At 41.2% G+C, this 18,753-nt stretch overlaps 2 protein-coding genes across 2 annotated transcripts; one reads left to right on the plus strand and one right to left on the minus strand.

The window, feature by feature from the left end:
- Nucleotides 1-277: 277 nt before the first annotated feature.
- LOC311010648 (polycomb complex protein BMI-1-like) lies at nucleotides 278-5,860 on the minus strand. The gene is made up of 9 exons (XM_084005231.1): nucleotides 5,714-5,860; nucleotides 4,934-5,061; nucleotides 4,478-4,574; nucleotides 4,329-4,384; nucleotides 4,113-4,242; nucleotides 3,850-3,889; nucleotides 3,652-3,750; nucleotides 2,684-2,764; nucleotides 278-1,535 (listed from the first exon to the last, which is right to left on the minus strand). The coding sequence occupies exons 2-9, from the start codon at nucleotides 5,049-5,051 to the stop codon at nucleotides 1,155-1,157; spliced, it is 1,002 nt and encodes a 333-aa protein (XP_083861357.1). The 5' UTR covers nucleotides 5,052-5,061; nucleotides 5,714-5,860; the 3' UTR covers nucleotides 278-1,154.
- Nucleotides 5,861-8,258: 2,398 nt separating this feature from the next.
- On the plus strand, nucleotides 8,259-18,190 carry LOC311011060 (phosphatidylinositol 5-phosphate 4-kinase type-2 beta-like). The gene is made up of 10 exons (XM_084005775.1): nucleotides 8,259-8,861; nucleotides 10,952-11,049; nucleotides 12,400-12,496; nucleotides 12,638-12,790; nucleotides 13,133-13,279; nucleotides 13,759-13,797; nucleotides 14,225-14,338; nucleotides 15,000-15,261; nucleotides 15,519-15,622; nucleotides 17,056-18,190. Exons 1-10 carry the CDS (start codon nucleotides 8,718-8,720, stop codon nucleotides 17,134-17,136), a joined length of 1,239 nt encoding a protein of 412 aa, XP_083861901.1. The 5' UTR covers nucleotides 8,259-8,717; the 3' UTR covers nucleotides 17,137-18,190.
- The last annotated feature ends 563 nt before the right edge of the window (nucleotides 18,191-18,753 follow it).

Below are 18,753 nucleotides of genomic sequence, written 5' to 3' on the forward strand. Positions count from 1 at the left end.
TTAAAATCTTTGTTTGGAGCTGTTTTTCCATCCATTCTGTTCAGTTTACTTAAAGATTTCTGGTTCATTTTGAATGTATATATTCGAAAGAACACATTTAAAACTTGCCTATTCTAGGAACACTAACACTCCATTGCACAAACCTAGTAAACCTGTAAGAAACCACAGAGAGAATTAGCTGCCGACTTGTTTTTGTTGTTTTAACTCCAACCTGCTACACGGAAAACGGCATGCGTTACAACCGATCACATTCAGAGAATCAAACAGGACAGTAAGGTCAGAAAAACCTAGTAAGTAAACATTTTATTGACCTAAAACATGCACATATGGCTGATAAAAAAAGTATCATTGTTTGTTGAAAAAGAAACAAAAGGAATGTTGAAATGTATGGAACTACAACATACATGGCCAAATATTCAAATCCCTTTTGAGTTCTTCGACTGCCATAAGAGAGAGAACACGGTCTGCTGACGAACATCTGCTTACGAGCGTGGTAGTGCTTGGAACTTGGTAAATATAAATGCTTCTCCTGTTGGAAAAATACTTGTTGGGTTTTGGATTGTGTGATCGAACCTTAACAAAGTGCATCAACAGTTTAATGTCATGTACCTGTGTTACCTGATGAGTACTTGCTTATACTGGACACTTATACAGCAGTTATTAACATGACTGTTCAAAGGCAAGGATGAGCTTCTTTTTCCTTCTCTTTACATCCAACGTCTGCAGCGACGAACACATCTTTCAGCATTGCGTCTCAAGTGTTACAGAGCCAAATCAAGGTAGATGGAACTACAGTATGAAAATTTAAACAGACCCACTGCATATACAATACAAAACGTTTACAATATCTTGTATAAAAAGATAAGTTTATACATATGTATGCACACATGCTCACATTTGATACATACTGTACAGTTTGTATGTGTGCACTGTTCTAGTCTAACACACATAAACACACACACGCGCACGCACATACATACATACAAGTGTCTATTTGGCTGCACTTTTCAGTCTTTCCTGCTGAAAGATGATGACAGTAATCATGCCTCCTGTTTGTCCAGAAGGCTCAAGCTCCTCTTTTTTTTTTTTTTCCTCTGTAGAAATAAAGACGGGAGCAATTCAAACACTGTCCTCCCCGCTGCCCTGCACACACGTTAGGTCGTCGGAGGCAAACCGCTTTTTTCTCCTCCTCTTGCCTCCTCTTTGCCGGCCGCGGAGCTCGTGCCGTTGACAGTTACCTTCCGAGCGTTGGCGCTCTGTTTGGAGGCGAGAGTGTGTCGCTGAGTGTTGTTGGGCACGGTGGTACCGTTGGAGCTTTGGATGGCGGGAGGGAGATTGTGGGACGCAGGGCTGGACTGCGCGGAGGCTCGGGGCGGCGGGGCTGCACCGGGACTGTGGACTTTGTCGCTCTGGGAGTCGCTCTCCGATGTCGGGCTGGTGTTGACGCCGTCCGAGTGGCCCTGGGCGGCAGACTGAGGCGGCCTCCGGCGCTTCCGGGTGGGTTTGACCAGATACTGCAGGGGAATGGGTCCAGTCTGCACAGAGGTACAAACGCATCATTAGGACTGCGGCTAGGAGCTCAGGTTTTAATAGTCATCAATAGCATCTTTAACATTAAGAAATGTCAGTAAATTCCCCTCTTGTGGCTTTTAAATCTTTTACTCGATTTAAAAAAGTGCGGTTGCTAATAAGTTGTATTTTGCATCTGCTACTTATGCATTTGTTATTTGCACTATCCTCTTTTGCTGCTGTAACCCTGTGAATGTCCCCACTGTGGGACTAACAAAAGGATTATCTTATTTTATCTCATCTGTCTGGAAAGATGATGGAAATCCCATGAAACGAAAGAACAGATATTATGAACACGTGATATCTGATCATATTCCCCTGTCCCATAGAGTTCCATTGTTCCACACTGTTGCATTGAATAAACCCCTCATCATTACCCTTAACATGGGGACTGTAGTTTATTTTGACTCAATCCCATACATGCTGTCCTGCTGCTGTAAATAACCATTAGAGCACCAAATGTGGGTTATTCTGAATATCTAAATATGAGAGCCAAGAAATGCCCCATCGACACCAGTTAGCCAAAAACTACAGTGCTCACTTGTTGTAGGAAACCACTGAACGTTGTTTAACAAGGAAATATATTTTGACCAGAAAGAATAACACATTCAGTAAGAATGAATGGGTCTGGGCCGAGAGCCACAGAGAGGGTAGGACGGAAAGGTCGGATCGTATTTTGGTCTTTTCATGGGATTTGTTTTTCAACAACATAAAACAGAGCATCATTATACCCTCGTCAAAACATTAATATACCCAGCTACGAGAAACATCCACGCAAAAAGCAAGTTTATGGCAAACAGCCAACCACATAACTACAGAGCAACACATTCAATGAGATGATGCAATTGATTGTTATTGAAAGATCGTGCCACGGGAGCAAACTTAACTTAAAATGATTATAAAAATGTGTTTTTGATAACGTCAGCATGATAAAAAAAAATAAAAACGATCGACTGCAAGACTTATTTACATCCATTAATCCATATGTTCTCAAGAATGATGGCCAGCTCTCATTGGCTGTGTGTTATAGAATCAATTTAAAAACATCAAGCAGGCATGAGAAAATTGTCAGCAGCAATGACAGTGAAAAAGGGTACAAACAGGTGGCACTCACCCGTCTCCACTCATAGAAGTAAGCAATATCCATTAGTGTGTAGTAGTCCTTCAAGGGCTCATCTCCATACAACACCTCCACCTGGAACACACAGTCAAAAGACACTTCATACAATGTGTATAACCCGGAGTTTTGATCAGGGAATGTTATAGGAAGGAAAGAGAGGAAAAGTGTTGTAAAAGCTGGACTGGAGTCAGGTGGACGGGCACGCAAACAAATACCAGATGTAAATTATTCTAGGTAGCCCAAACACTTAAGATTACCCGTAATAAGCAACCAATATTGTTCATATCAAGAAAAACTGCCTCGTCGTACTTGCAGGTCATAAATATGAAAGCTTCACCGTTGCCAACTTCCATCTTGTTTGAAATGAATGCAGAATTATAATGTTGTTGACCCACTTTTGCTCTTCCGCATATATTTTATGGATGCCAACAGCCAAAAAAATTCTACAGAAGAAGATGAGCCACGGTCTGGGGCATGAACACATTTAACAGCATTTAGGAGAGACCCACGTTTTTGACGTATCAGAGCAAGAGAAGCACCGCAGGTGTAATTAATAAAATAATTACAATAACCCAGTTCCAGGGCCCTGTTATTGTGAATGATTTCTCCCCGGGACACTGAAGGGAACGGAGACGGCATGTTAGTCACACCTGTGCTTCTCCAGCGATGACCAACCTCCCTTTACCATGACATTTAAAACAATAATAATAATAATAATAATAAAGATAATGTTTGTTTTGGCGAGTTATGTGTCGTGGAATGAGCTGTAAACGCAACAATAACATTCCATCACCTTACAAACTTGTTACGGTGACTTTATTAGCAAACAATTACACGTCCAACAGATACGGAGCAACATGAGCATCCGTTTGGAGTGGTGTTTGTGTCCACCTCACACATCTGTTTTACACGCAATCAATACAGCAAGAGGTACCGTTTATAGATAGAAGTGTTATTATTACCCGATAGTTGTTGGGAATATCCATCTTGCTTCGGAGGAACTTTGCTAAGTGCATGACGGACATGGCTGCTGGGCACTGCAGGAAGCGTTTGCCATTGGACTGAGAACAGAGAAGGGTGAAGAGCAGAAAACCACATTAATCATGAAGTGTATAAGCTTTGACTACCAAACTTTGTTTTATATATCTAAACTGCTTTACCTTGTCTCCTTCCAGCTCTGAATGCTGCCTCTCATTATTTCTGCAGGTAAATTTAAAAACAAAGAGTTAGATACTATTTAACAAATTGTTTCCACACTCATAGAACACCAGAGAGAACTCCTGCAGGTGTGAGTGGAACCTTGTTGATGGTTGACACAGGTCAGAAGGTGATTCTACTTTGTTTGCTGTGTGCATGATCACATCATTACATTGCATTCCCACTGCTGTTTTGTGTGTGTAAAACTGAGGAATGATGGACCCACTTGTTCCTCTCGTAGAACTGTATGGACAGACTGATGATTTCATCCTCTGCTATGTTAAACGTCTCCACCACTTCCCCCGGTTCCAGCACCCGGTTCTCCGCGTAGAAGTCCCGCCTCCGTTTCATCTCATCTAGGTTGAGAAAACGTAAGTGTCCGTTGGCAACGAAACGCCATCATACAATTGGGAACTTGTTCCTCTAGAAACACAAGTCTTACCTTTGAATAAACCTGGTACAAGCTTATAAACAATATCTTGTAGAGTTTTGTCTGCTCTGAAAAAAACGAAAAAAGAAACCCCCCCGATAAGCGTTTGCATTCAGAATTGTTGCAACAAAAAATCCCTGGATGGAAGCATCATAACTCACCTGATGCTGAGCTGTGGACACGTCTTGTGGACCTGAACGTCACATCGAGGGCAGAACTTATTTGTCTCCAGGAAGGCAACGATACAAGTTTTACAAACTGGAGACGGGGAGAGAGAGACGGAGAGAGATGCTAAATCACTGCTCTGCAGCACCAACACTGATCATGTGACTTGCAATCCAGTGCAATACACAACAACACATGGATTCTACAATGGATGCAGATGTAAAATTATCGACATGCAGTGTTATTGTGCACACTAAAAAGTAGACTTCCTATAGACGCCAGTTGCAAAAAGGTGGAGTCAAGTCTATGACTCAACGTGCACCTCCTTGCAACCGCAACACCAACAGGGTGCTTAATGTGCATGCAGAGGTTGCTGGGTACCGTCCTAATGTCATGCTGGGGGGGTCAAAAGGACCATGCAAAAGGAGATGCGTTCACGTGCGGGAACTTACAGGAGTGCAGGCACTCGACTATGGTTGTAGCATCGATTAAGTAGCCCGCACACAGTGGGCATATGAGGTGTGGATTCAGATCTGTGATTTTAATCCGGTTGGGCTGCATTTTATCCATCTGGGCAGATCTGCAGAGGAAAACAAGACGACAAAAAAAATGAGAGGGTTCTCGTTACACGGTGGGAGCACGGGCAGCCTATGTAAAATGTGCTTGCTTGAAAGAGTCCCCCATATGGTCAGTGAGTGGCTGCCACACACACTTCTCGCTCAGACAATGTCTGCAGCTCGTCCTTGGGACACCACAACAAAGAAGGCCGACAAACACAAACTGTAACGACACGCTGGAGCGATGAAATCAGCGTGCGGGGGGAGAGCCGTGCAGCTAAAATGCACGGCTGTTTGCTGGGCACACTATTGAATCGCCCCTGTAGTGGCCCTCGGCTTGTGCATCAGCGCTCCGCTGCTGCTCGGACCCGCGGGGGCCAACAAAGAGCGTCTCCATTTCTCCGTGGAGCTCCGCGGGTCCGAGCGGCCGGCCGCGAGCACAGCGCATCCCGGGGAAAAACGACAACAACAGCTGGCCCGTGGGGTGCAGAGAGCCACAGAGAAATCACACTGGTACACAAAGCAGCCATCTTAAATTCACTGACAGGGGCTGTATCGGGAGGCGAACAAGAGAGGCTCAAAATGTGACACCGTGCACTTTGTGCTGCGCCTCGGTAAAAAACGGCGGCGCGACGCGAACCCGATAAAGAGCGATCGCCGACGCGTCGTTCCTACCTGATCGGACATAAAAGTTCCCCTCTCCTCCCAGCGAGGATCCAGGTAAATTATTTTGACTTGGGCAGAATTTGCAGCAGCGCCAGAAAATGGCTTTTTTCAGCACCGTCAGAGGACTGCCCATTTTGGATCACGTGATATTATTTTGTCGCCTCGTTCACGGGGCATACAGGGTATCAGGCCCTGCTGACTTTTTACACATTCGTTTACCCTGCGCGGGCCCGCCAACACAGATTTTTTTATTATTATATATATATATTTATTTATCTTTGTTTATTAATTATTTTTAATAAGTTGCACAGGAGAAGGACCAGCCACGCCCTCCGTTTGTCTCCATCAGATTGTAAATTATTTTGTCTGAGAGGCCCTGCAGGCCTCACGTCCCGGGGCCCCAGCTGTGGGTTGTCCCACAAAGACGTCTGGAATTTAATTGGAAATTTGCAATTGGAAAGTATTGCTCTGTAAAAAAAAAAAGGGGGGTTTTCTTTTTTTTTCCTAATTAGAAAGGATTGGTAAAAATATAAATCAAAGGATACCATGAAATGAAATGAAGAAAACTGATTTATATGGACAGAAAAACAGTTAATATATGTAAACCATAGATGAATACATCTATGAAATATTAAGTCAAATATAAAGTCACATTTTTTTATATCATGTATCAAATTAATGTTTAACAATTTTTATCTGCAACTATTTAGAGAAACATACACAAATGATGTAAAATAATGCAAAATATACTGACTCCCATATGTGTGAGAGATATCAAGCTTTCCCTGAAGACTCAACAACACTACTGATGGGTTGGGAATCTGACTGGACATTTGGCACGACGCTGGGGGTAAATGGTGCTTTTAAGCAGTACAAGGGACCTATTGTGTTGTTACAGAATAGCTCTTTGAGAATTAGGAGATGTATGAAAAATATATTTTCAAGCATCAAGGGGAAGAAGAAAAAAATCATGCTTAAGGGAATTTCATTTCTCTGATTTTGTACAGTGCAATCTTAATCATGAAGTCTCCTGAAAGAAATCAACTAAAAACTATAATAACTGTATCTTGTTGTATAGTTGTGCATTTATTAATGTTTTATGTTAAAGGGCTACTCTAATAAATCAGTATTTAATTCTGTAAAACAGTGAGACTCACAAGAGATATTTGAAAAAAATAATAACTGGTCAAATTTAAACCAGCAGAGATATCTAGAATCCCTAAAAACAGAGATCCTACACTTCCCATAATGCAACTCAATTTCATCTGTTTGTAAGACTCACCCTGCCTGGTAAGCACGCCCCTGTCTTGTCCATGTACCCTGTTTGTTACCCTGGTTTTCTTTTATACATTTGTTGTCTCCAAGCTGTAGCTGAGATTACCCTAATGACACCATCAGCCCCTTTTATGTCAACCATAATCTAAATAATAAAATTAACTTCAAACATAAAAGGGGCCAGTATTTTAATTTAATTAAACTTCAAACATTGGTGGAACCATCGGCAATACATATCCAGTTAGTGAAGAAAAGAAAGCAGAAATTACACAAATTTTCTAATGTTTCTTCGTTGATGAATTATGATAAAGTTTGAGAATAACACTGTAAAAAAATGTTGGTGTAATTGTGCAGAATATAGCGTTGTTGTTAATGCAGTGCATGTGTGAATGTAGCCCATGGCCTCTATGTCAGACCACAAACCATGGTGGGTTGTCTTACAGAAATACTTTTATTGTTTGTAGGTCCTGCAACTTTGGGTTTTTAGGGTATTTTACCTGAATCAAAACATATCTTAATAAAATGTCACACATTAATTTCTCTTTTAAACTGTGAGTTTTTTTTTTATGATATCAGGTGCGTTAATGAGCAATTTCTGCTCAAATCACTTCCTGGGCAATGTTTTCAATAGTGGTGGTAAATTCTATAACACATTAGACATATCGCCTTATCTTAACACCACAGACAGAAACAAGTGCATAGATTTGTCTTTAAAGCACTCACATCTCACCTGTCACCCTTTGGTCATCCCGATAATGCTTTTTCATACTTGAATCTCTGGTGACACGGAATCTGAGAGGCCATAGATTTCAGTGCAACAGCTGTTACAACAGGGGTCATACCTACCACCGAGGACACTGAGTTCATATCTGCTATAATTTTCTGGTGATGTTTTTACAGACACTATTTTTAGACTTTTATGTTCGAAGACAGCACAATGTACTTCACTAGAAAAGTATTCCTGGTGGTGTGTAGGCCTTCAAACAGCATTCACACCTTTGTGTTGGTAATTGACTTAAATAAAATATAACAATTATAACATATATATATATATATATATATATATATATATATATATATATATATATATATATATATATATATATATATATAATTTTTAAGAAAAAAATTCGAACTACTAACACTGACAACCCATTTGCCCTCCTTGTCCTGTGGGTAATCCAGGTCCTTGTAGAAGGTAAAGTGTGAGAACCCATGTAGTTCTACCGACGGCCTGCTGAGGGCGCTGTTGACTGTAAAGTGCATCACGGACGCCATCTTGAGGAGACCCCAAACGCTGGTTGGTGACTCACAACAATCTCAGGCGCATCATGATGGGATTACTCACTAACAAGTAAAATAGCATCACATCAGTGTCTGTGTTGCACACGTTTAGAGGGAAAAGGGAGAGGAGCTGTCCGGCGAGCGTTCACCTCTCCAGGCAGTCCCCCCTTTTTTTTGTTTAAAGAGAGAGGCTGCGCTGTAGCCTGATGGCCGGCTAGCTACTCTCTGGACTCCGCCGCGGCCTGCTCGGGAGGAGGAAGGGTGGTGACGGCGCAAAATGCTCTACCGCTGACTCCCAACAAGACCCAGAGACTCGCCGCGAGTTGGATGACGAGCACGATGCACTTATAGATTTTTTTTAAAACGCTCTTAACCTTCCGATTTTCCGTTGTTGTGAGCAGGGGGACTGAGCGACAGCGAGTGCCGTCTTGCGTTACCCTGAATCCCCCCAGACATGTCATCCAACTGCACCAGCGTAGCGCCTGTCAGCGCTAGCAAAACCAAGACGAAAAAGAAGCATTTTATAGGACAGAAAGTGAAGTTATTCCGCGCAAGTGAGCCAATTCTCAGCGTTTTAATGTGGGGTGTCAACCATACGGTGAGTACTTCTTCAAACGGCTCGCTGTGGCCAGTGAGCGGTTTGTTTATGCCGCTGTTTTGATTTAGCTAGCCTGCTAGCTTGTTAGCCAGCTGCACTCTATCTGTCAAGCCAGCTCCTATGCGTTCAGTCGAGCCTGTTATTTGTCTATTCCAGTGTTTTTGCAATGTTAGCGTGCTTGGTTCGTAGATGTGCTTGGCTGAATTGCAACTAAGCCGGTCGTTGTCACACAGTAACCGCTGATGCCTCGGTAGCTAACCGCGGTTTGCTGAGCCCGAGGCGTGCGTTTTTATTTCGCAAACTGTGACTGTGTTAACTCTCTGCAGCAACCGTTGGAGTGATTATCAGAAAATCCGCATGTTGTTGCATTTTTCACTCGCATCCCGGCGTTAACAATCTGCCATCGTAAATCACGGATGGTGTGTTTAAGCCTAGTCGTGAGCTGCGGTTGCTGTAGTGCAGGCATGGAGTGGGAGGGGTGTGCCAGCCAAACAGCCAGCCAGGCAGGCAGCCGAAGCAGCAGGTTACACAGATTCCCAGTCCCACAGCTGCAGACAGCAGCGTGCCCATTGTTCAAATAAAAACCTGCTTTCGAGCGTGCGTTTGCAGCTCTGGTGCTCCGTGCACGCTGGCGTTTCTTCCATCACATCATTTCCCTATAAATAGAGCAGAAACGTATATCACGTTCACTTTTGGCCGAGACTGGCGATGGCTATGAAAAGCATATTGAGGGGCAGATTCGACACCGGCGTCATGGATGGAGTGGGGTTTTGTACCAGCGGTTTGCTCCTTGCCAAATGTGCAGCACACCCAGTGACTGTTTTGTCAGACACCCACCCACTCTGGCACATGTGATTGATGCGTGAACAGCAGCTTCTCAACTGTGAGGATTATGTCCAGGGTTGAAACTTTTTGATCTGCTCTGAATTATGAAAGTGCACCTGTTCATTTGCCATAGTTATTTATTTTTACATCCTTTATTTTTGGTACCCACATGTCAGTTTAAGTACACCGGGTGGTAAACTGACTCTTCTTCCACACATAAGTGTTGCCAGTAATTGTTAATAATTCAAAGGTGGTAAATTGCCAAAAACAGCAGATAGTGATGACAGTGTATCAAATCCCACTTATTTCTGTAAGACATAACCACAAGCGATAGCTAGCACGTTAAATGAAGTGACAATATAATGTGTACGACTAAGGGATTAAGGAAGCGGCTAATGATATGGTTATCACTGCAGCATCTCCAGCGTTCAGCGGGTGAACTTTGGCAGTGGGCGTGTGGGTGCAGCACACAGGCCTGGTGATTTGAGGTGTGGGTGGGAAGCCATATTCAAGACATCAAACAGACTCATCATCAAAGTCCTCTTCTTCCAGTCAGGAGTTGTATGCATTTTTAATAGTGCCCTAGCTGTGATGCTGCAGGAATTTACTTCCACGCAGTCTCAGATAGTGTTTAGTGGGTGTACAGCAACTGTTTGATGCTGTTAATCCCTTGGATTTATTTTTTTTTGGTGTCATGTCTGGAAATACTTAAATAAATGTTTAAGAGAGCTTTATATTCTGTGTGTGTGTGTGTGTGTGTGTGTGTGTGTGTGTGTGTGTGTGTGTGTGTGTGTGTGTGTGTGTGTGTGTATATTATCTTAAAAATAACAGGAGCAAGAAAACGGTCAGTCTGCTCTTTGGTCCCAGAGTTAATGATTGGTGCTGGTAAACACTCACAGAGATTTGGCTGAATGTGTCGGGGTCATGCCAAACTGACAGTACATATTATTTTGAATAGTGAGGTGTGTTGCACGTGTTTACAGCTCTCTTCTACTGATGAACAAGGACAGTACTTGAGGGCAAATTTAGATGCTTATACATTTCTTTTCAATTGCGTCTTTATGTGATGTTTAAGGCACAGCTCGATTTGTTTAGTTATGATTTTTGTGTCGGAGACTGTTTTAAGCATAATTTGTAACTGTGCCTGTGATAAAATTGAAAAAGTCAATATTGCTGCTTTGATTTCTTAATTATACATTCTGTTCGTGTGTATAGCAGCTTCAGGCGCTGGTCTGATCTCTCTCTTTCTTACTTCTCTCCCTCAGATTAACGAATTAAGTAATGTGCCTGTACCAGTAATGCTGATGCCAGATGACTTTAAAGCCTACAGTAAGATCAAAGTGGACAACCACCTATTTAACAAGTAGGTACATCACAGCTTATGCTTATGCACTGTCTGCACAGTACGCACAGTCAACCCAACACAAGAAATGACTGAAAGGTGTTTTATTGTAAAGTGACTACTTTCAATCTTTGCCAGAATGTTCAAATGACAGATATTTTGCACTCATCATATCCCATCACAGTGCAAACAATGAACAAAGACAATGAACCAAGATGCTTACGATACACATCATCCTCTTGGCAAAGTAGCAGTATCAGACTGAAGCAGTGTGGTGTTTTCTTTCAGCCTGCAAGGTTGAGAATAGCATGTGATCACCTCCAACAATTAGAGAATTGTGCCCCTTTGATCTAACCTGATCTGTCAGAAAAGCGTAAACATCTTTACTAGTTCTTTACTCTTTCAGTGAAGAAACGCTCTACAGTTCTGACATAACTGATGCTACCGCAGCATCTTTGCTGACCTCTTCGGGAGGCACCGTTGTTGTCTTGAAAGAGCAGCTTCTCTGTTGTCTCACACACACTTAAAACGCATTACTCAAGCCTGGACAAAGTAATGTGAACACTAAATAAACACTACATAGTGTTTGTAGTCCTGAAGTAGCTTCATCACCACAACAAACTCTGCCAAAAAGGTGGTTTGGTCTTTATGTTGTCCATTCACAGTTGCTTTGTGCAACACGCCTGACGCAAACCAACCAACAACAACAGCAGCAACAGGTTGAAATGTTAAATGCAAAGAGATTGGATTTGCATTAAAAGCATGTGATGTAGAAACACAAAACTTTATTGACTGCAATTCAAATTTCTTTGCATTTCACATTCTAGCTGTCATATTTTGGTTCTCGGTTGGTGGTTTTGTTCACTAGTTTGTGATCACAGATCTATTTTCATTGCTTTAATTCAACAAAGTCAATAATATATGACGACTGCCAATATAAATACAGAATTAACCACACGTGTAAGTTCCATAAGGTATCTATTTCCTGTTGAGATTGGTACACGTCTAGCTTTAGTAGTGAATGGAAATGATGCCTGAGCTCACATCATGGAATTTGTTTTGTTCCCAATGCTACATTCAAATGAGATGTTGATTTAAAAAGCCTGACATTTACTTGGCTTTTTGATGCACTTTAAATTGTTCTCATTTGGCAAACAGGTACGATCTAAAAGTAGAACAAATGCATTTGGAAAAGGAGCTCAAAGCTGTAAATGTCATCTCTGACTTGTCATTGTCTGTGCCGGATCCACACAAGAGCAAATCCAGCAATCAACATTTTTGCAAACAAACGTCTTCTTCTGCATTTTCATCAGTGAGTTTCTGTGCTGCTGTTTTTTTGTACTGACAGTGTGTGACTCTTTCCCTTGTCAGAGAAAACCTGCCTAGTCGCTTTAAGTTCAAAGAGTACTGTCCCATGGTGTTCAGAAACCTGAGGGAGAGGTTCTGCATCGATGATCAGGACTACCAGGCAAGTCTCCTCCTGTTAGAGGATACAAAAAAAATGTGATGAACGAGATACTAATTATATGAAGGCAAAAGAGTTCTTGTGAAATTTCTACTTTGACCCATGACTTGATAATATACCTGGTTGTTGTTGTTTTTTTTGCAGAACTCCCTGACAAGGAGTGCCCCACTAAACAGTGACTCCCAGGGTCGCTTCGGCAACCGCTTCCTGTCCAGCTACGACCACCGCTTTGTAATTAAAACCGTGTCCAGTGAGGACATTGCAGAGATGCACAACATCCTAAAGAAATATCACCAGGTAGAAGCCTCTCGCAAAACCCCACAGGACATACAGAGACAGCCAGACCTGGCAGAAAACTAAATAAGAGTATTTTTTACTATAATTTGGTTAAATGTTAGGAATGAGAATTGGTGATTTCATGTAGTGTTTAATCTTAATGTTCACTATTTTATATAAATGGGCGTATAGGAAAGACATTTCGGAGGATCAGTCTGTAAAAATAATTTAATAAATCAACTTCCTTCATTTCAATCTGAAGTCACTAATGCATGTAAATGATGCAGAATTGTGTGCTGTGTCCGGTTTTAATACGTTTTCATGCTGAGTATTTCCGTGCCCTCCTCCCCTGATTGTCTCCAGTTTATAGTGGAGTGTCACGGCAACACGCTGCTCCCGCAGTTCCTGGGCATGTACAGGCTAACGGTGGACGGGGTGGAGACGTACATGGTGGTGACCCGGAATGTATTCAGCCATCGCCTCACTGTACACCGCAAATATGACCTGAAGGTAAACAACAACAACAAACTAGAACATTGACAGAATCTATTTAATTGATTCAATTTAAAAATAGATCCAGGTCACTGCAGTTTTAAGTGAATGATTTATTGTTACTATAATTTAAATTGTTTATTTAATTTATTGCTAAAACACTTAATTTACTTGGATTTTACAATGATTTTGGGCAGGAGGGAGAAAAATGGCCATGGTCAATGAATTCCAATAGGAAAGAGTTTATATTATCCTGGATCATCAATAAAGAATCCTGGGTTTGTGCTGAATATTGCAGTGCACCTAAAAAAAGCCATTCATAGAATAAGCCTCGTCTCCTGCCAAGTATTCTCTGGAGAAAACAACCTAACTGCTCCAGTACTAAAAGTTTAACAAGATGCTGTCTGATTTAAAGTTGCTGATATGCTAACAATGCCTCTTATCTGAGCTGCTTTCAATGAATTCTATTTTTATTCTTATTTCCCCTCATTTTTAAGGGTTCTACGGTCTCAAGGGAAGCCAGCGACAAGGAGAAGGTACGTTGTCTTTGATGCAGTGACGGCTGCTAACGTGATGGAACCAAAATAAATGACCTTAACTCACCCCAGAGGCAAACTTGTGAAATGACAGCTAAATTAAGTACGTCTTATGGTAGCAGATTTATTCAGTTAGTTGCTTTTGCACTGCCCTCATGGGGTCACTGTGTAGTACTGAAAAGGACATTTTGTTGGTTAGTATGAGCTGTAGAGTACTGACAAATGTCAATAGACAAATATCCACTATGAGTTGTTGGAATGGGACTTTATGTCCTGTGAAAGACCATTCATTTTAACCCTATCTCTATGTATTCATCACAATATGATATAGTAGGATGATCTATATCTTGCAAGTGACCTCAAATCCTTCTCATTACCTCTGTTTCACCATTACTGTTAGATGCTCAAATACTTAATTTCTCTTCAGGCTAAAGAACTCCCCACGTTTAAAGACAATGACTTCCTGAATGAAGGCCAGAAGCTACAGATAGGAGATGACAACAAGAAGTACTTTTTGGAGAAGCTAAAACGGGACGTAGAGGTAAGAAACACATCCAGGTTTAAAATAATTATTCAAAATATAGTACGACCGCTTGGGATTAGTTTTGGGCGATATTAAAATCCCAGCTGATAATAAACAACAATATGATCATCCCAAAAAAGATGAAGAACCTCAAAGAAAAAGAACCTCCTTCTCTTTCAACCTCAAAATGTGCAACCATTTATGAGACATAATAAAACATGGGGATGGCCATCATATTCACAATTTATTATAATTGATCAGTTCATATTTTGTTCCTGATTTATTACTAAAACAACTTGACACATACTGCTGAGCTGCATTTAAATATATAGATTTCAGATGATGTATAGCACTTCTATATGGCATCTACTGTTGACCTGCTATTTCCCCTGATAGACCCCTGGGTCTCTAAGGGTTAAATGCTGCCAAAATGATACCCATCATTATTTAGTATTTTGTTTAAAAAAAAAGAAGAAAGAAATAGAATTTGAATACATATGCCATATTCTTTGATTTCAATCTAGGGCTGTACCGGGTGTTTTGTTGTTGTTTTTTTTAAATGAAGCTTTGAATTTCTGTCAGCCCTTCAGATCCCTGTGACTAAGAGAACCGCAAAATTGCAGCTGTGACAACGAGGAAATATTGAGTGTTTTCTTTGTGTATTGTATGTGCGTGTCAGTTCCTGGCAACCCTAAAGATCATGGACTACAGTCTCCTGGTGGGAATCCATGATGTGGAGCGGGCAGAGCAGGAGGAGATGGACGTGGAGGGCGTGGGAGAGGAGGAGGAGTACGAGAACGACGGGATGGGTGGAGGCGTGCTCACGGGCTCCTTCGGCACGCCTCCTGACAGCCCTGGAAACCCTCTCAACTGTGGAGGATTCTTCGGCCCCGGGGAGTTTGACCCCTCTGTGGACGTTTACGCAATCAAGAGCCACGACAGTGAGGGTCTTTGGCATCGTTTTGACTTATTGAAGCTGTAGTTTTAAACAAAGCACGAGTAGCTGTAAAGATGATGACTTGTTTGCCAAGAGAGAAAAAAATAAGCATAAGACAGATGCAAGATCTTGATTTCTTTTTTTGTTATTTGTTTAAAACTTTTATTTAATTGATCGTTAATCGTTAGCCAGATTACGACTCAAAACTAAGGAGTAGAATGGAGAAAAGTAAAACCTTGTGATGTGCTGTTCTTGTGCCAGGTGCTGTGAAGAAGGAAGTATACTTCATGGCTATCATCGACATCCTCACACACTATGACGCTAAGAAAAAAGCTGCACATGCTGCCAAAACTGTGAAACACGGGGTGAGTGTCAAGACTGCATCACATTATATCTTTTTAAACATTTCACTGCTGTTACAAAGTGTGTACTGTTGCAGCCAGTATGCTGAAAAACATGTTGGCTTGCACACTGCTCAATGCAACCCCAATGCAGCAGGACATTGTGGGTTTTTTGTCATATTGCATTTGACATCCTATGTATTGGGACATACCAAATCTTTCTCTGGCATGTTTAATAGTATGGAAGTATGTGTATTGCTCTTCACACAGCTGTGTGCCCCCTACAAATCAAAATCTATAAACATAATACCATGACGTAACTCTGGATTAATGTGCTAACTGCTACGGCTAACACTTAAATCCTGAGTAATAAATCTAAGCTCACCCATCCATGTTAACCAGTGGAATAGCATGTGTAGCATTGTTAAACATAATAAGAGGAGAAGTTATTTATTGTGTTGTACCTGTTCATTGCCAGAGGCGACAGTGTGTTAGTTTTCATCCATGTGTGTGTGACTCATCGTGGTCAAACTACCACAGAAAAGGTAATCTAGGAAGGTTGGATAATTATGTTAAAAAATCAGAATCCCGGCATGCTGGTAGTTTTTTAGTAAAGGGCCTTCATAATATGAGCTACAAAACATTGAAAACACAGACACGTGTAGGCTAAACGCCTTCCTCAGGGTGTGGAGATTTAGAGCACAAACAAACTAATTATAGCCAAAGCTGCCACAGGTGTGGAGCTCTGAGCTGCTAGGAGTGCATGCAGCACAATCTTTGGCCTCCGGGGGCAGTGTAATTCTCTGGCCTCTAAGGGCATCAGTCAAGATAAAAATACTTTTCCAAGGAAGATTACACAGTAAATACATGGATAATTTAGCCACATGTATAATCACATAGATTGAATAGATATGAATAATTTAACCCACAGCACCCACATGCGAAGCAGTGAATAGACATAAACAATCGAGCTGCATACATAACCACAAAGAGGCAATAAATATGAATACATTAGCCACATACAATCACATAAAGATAATCTGTATGTAAGAACTCTGGATGGACACGATTCAAGAAGTTTGGCTAGTGAGTAAATATGAATAATTTAGCAACACACATAACCGCACAGAGGGAATAAATGTGAATAAATTAGTCACACATCAACATTTACAGAGAGTGAGTAAATTAATTAGTCGCATAAAATCACATATCCCAAGTCCACATGCAATAACTCTCCTAACGTGGGTCAATCACTTCACAATCAAACCAGAAACACATTCCCAACAATTGCGGGCAGACCGAGCTGTAAAGAAGATGAAAGGTCTAATTTTCATCAGTTCATAGGGCCACTGAAAGTGCATTTTACTCCATGTTACACTAACAAATAATGGAAATCAAAATGTTCTTATGTTGCACCATCTATCTTATTTTTATGCCTTTATTTGTGTCTTTTTCAGGCAGGGGCCGAGATCTCAACAGTGAACCCGGAGCAGTACTCCAAACGATTCTACGAGTTCATGTCCAACATCCTATCATAGACTCATGTCCCCAGTCCAGCCAGCCACTTCCTGTCATAGATCTGTCAAATGTCACGCACTTATTTGTCTTCTCCTTCACATCAGTGCAGGTCCATCTCTCCCCCGCCTCTTTACGCCCATTAAAAAAAACCCAGTATCCCACAGCCAGCATGAGTCTGGCAGGAATGATGCACCGAGCCTGTTACATTGTCCTACACACAAACACACCACCACCATCGCTTCCCTGGCTCCCTCATCTACTGCAAGGAAAACTTGTGAAACCGCTCACTGAATTTGGAACGAAAACCCTGATAATCTGTTCCTTTTTTTTAAATTTTCTGCCTCCCAGTTGTCCTCAGCCACCTTGTTACTCCTCACGCCAGCACGGAAACTGTCTCACTAATGCCTTGAACGAGTGTCAGCTTCAGCAGTTAACGGTCCGTTAGTACAGTCTCTTTGGTTTCCGTTTGTGTCGTTGTACTTATGATTTCACACAAATACACACAGATGTAAACAACTTGCACAGACGCTGGTGAGATTGCATGACAAACTCTTTATGACAGTCGCCATCAGGCTTCTCTCTCAGTACCAACTAAAGATCTAAAGTCCTGCTGACAAATTGGAACGACAGGGGATAACACGTTAATATATTATGGTGTATTAAAGTAAATGAATGCAATATCAAAAATGCATGGCTGATGTGTACATGAGACTCCACCAGTAAGTTGAAACATCAAACCACTGAACTAAGCATCTGAGTGTTATGACTAAAATAACAAAACGAAAAAAAAAATTGGTGTTTGAATGTTACGTTGCCATATTGTTTTTGAATATTTTTTAAAATTTAAATCGTGAGCTTGGTGGAGGTTGGTCTAAGAAACTGAAAATTCACAAAAAAAGGGGAATTCTGCAGCAAATACTTGTTTTATTACCATAAGGATCATTTTTATATCTTGTTTACATTAATGTAGCAATTTTGTGTTTGTATACAGTATTGTTTTGTTACCAACAGACATTAGAAAAGAAAGGTTACTTGAAAATGATTCATTGCATATTAAAGGGAGTTTTAACTTGTTTTTGTTGTTTGGCTGTGCTTATTTCTTCAGTGACTGATCCTCATTATTTGACAAATGTTTTTATTTAGGTCACAAGATAACAACCAAGCTATCTCCATGACAACTGACCAAACCCCCATCGACAAAGACTGTGAGATGCAGTTGAAAACTCCAGGAAAAGCTAGTAAGTGGACCTTGAGTTAGGCTTTTTTTTTGTCAAAAACACCATAAAACATCCCATTAATATATAAACGTTTCTATCGCTCCCTTTCCTTCCTTCTGTTCAGGCTTTTCTCTGACAAAACTTCAGATCATGGCGTTCATCGTTTTTCAAGTGTTTGAGAATGTCTCTGGGCGGTGTGTCATTAATCTGCTGCTACCTGCAGCGTGACATGGTGTTAACACTCAACACTTTCTGTATCTTTCTAATCTGAAAGTGGATCTTCAGCCCTGCTGATGTCTTCATTTAATTTTCATTTCAGTTACCAGCATGTCTTGGTTTGATGCAGACCCTATGAATTTGGTTGAAACAATATGCAGCATAACACAAATCTGCAAAGTAGTTAAAGTTCTTCCATCAATA

This window comes from Eutrigla gurnardus (genome assembly GCF_963514095.1).
Source record: "Eutrigla gurnardus genome assembly, chromosome: 3".
NCBI classification, from domain to species: domain Eukaryota; kingdom Metazoa; phylum Chordata; class Actinopteri; order Perciformes; family Triglidae; genus Eutrigla; species Eutrigla gurnardus.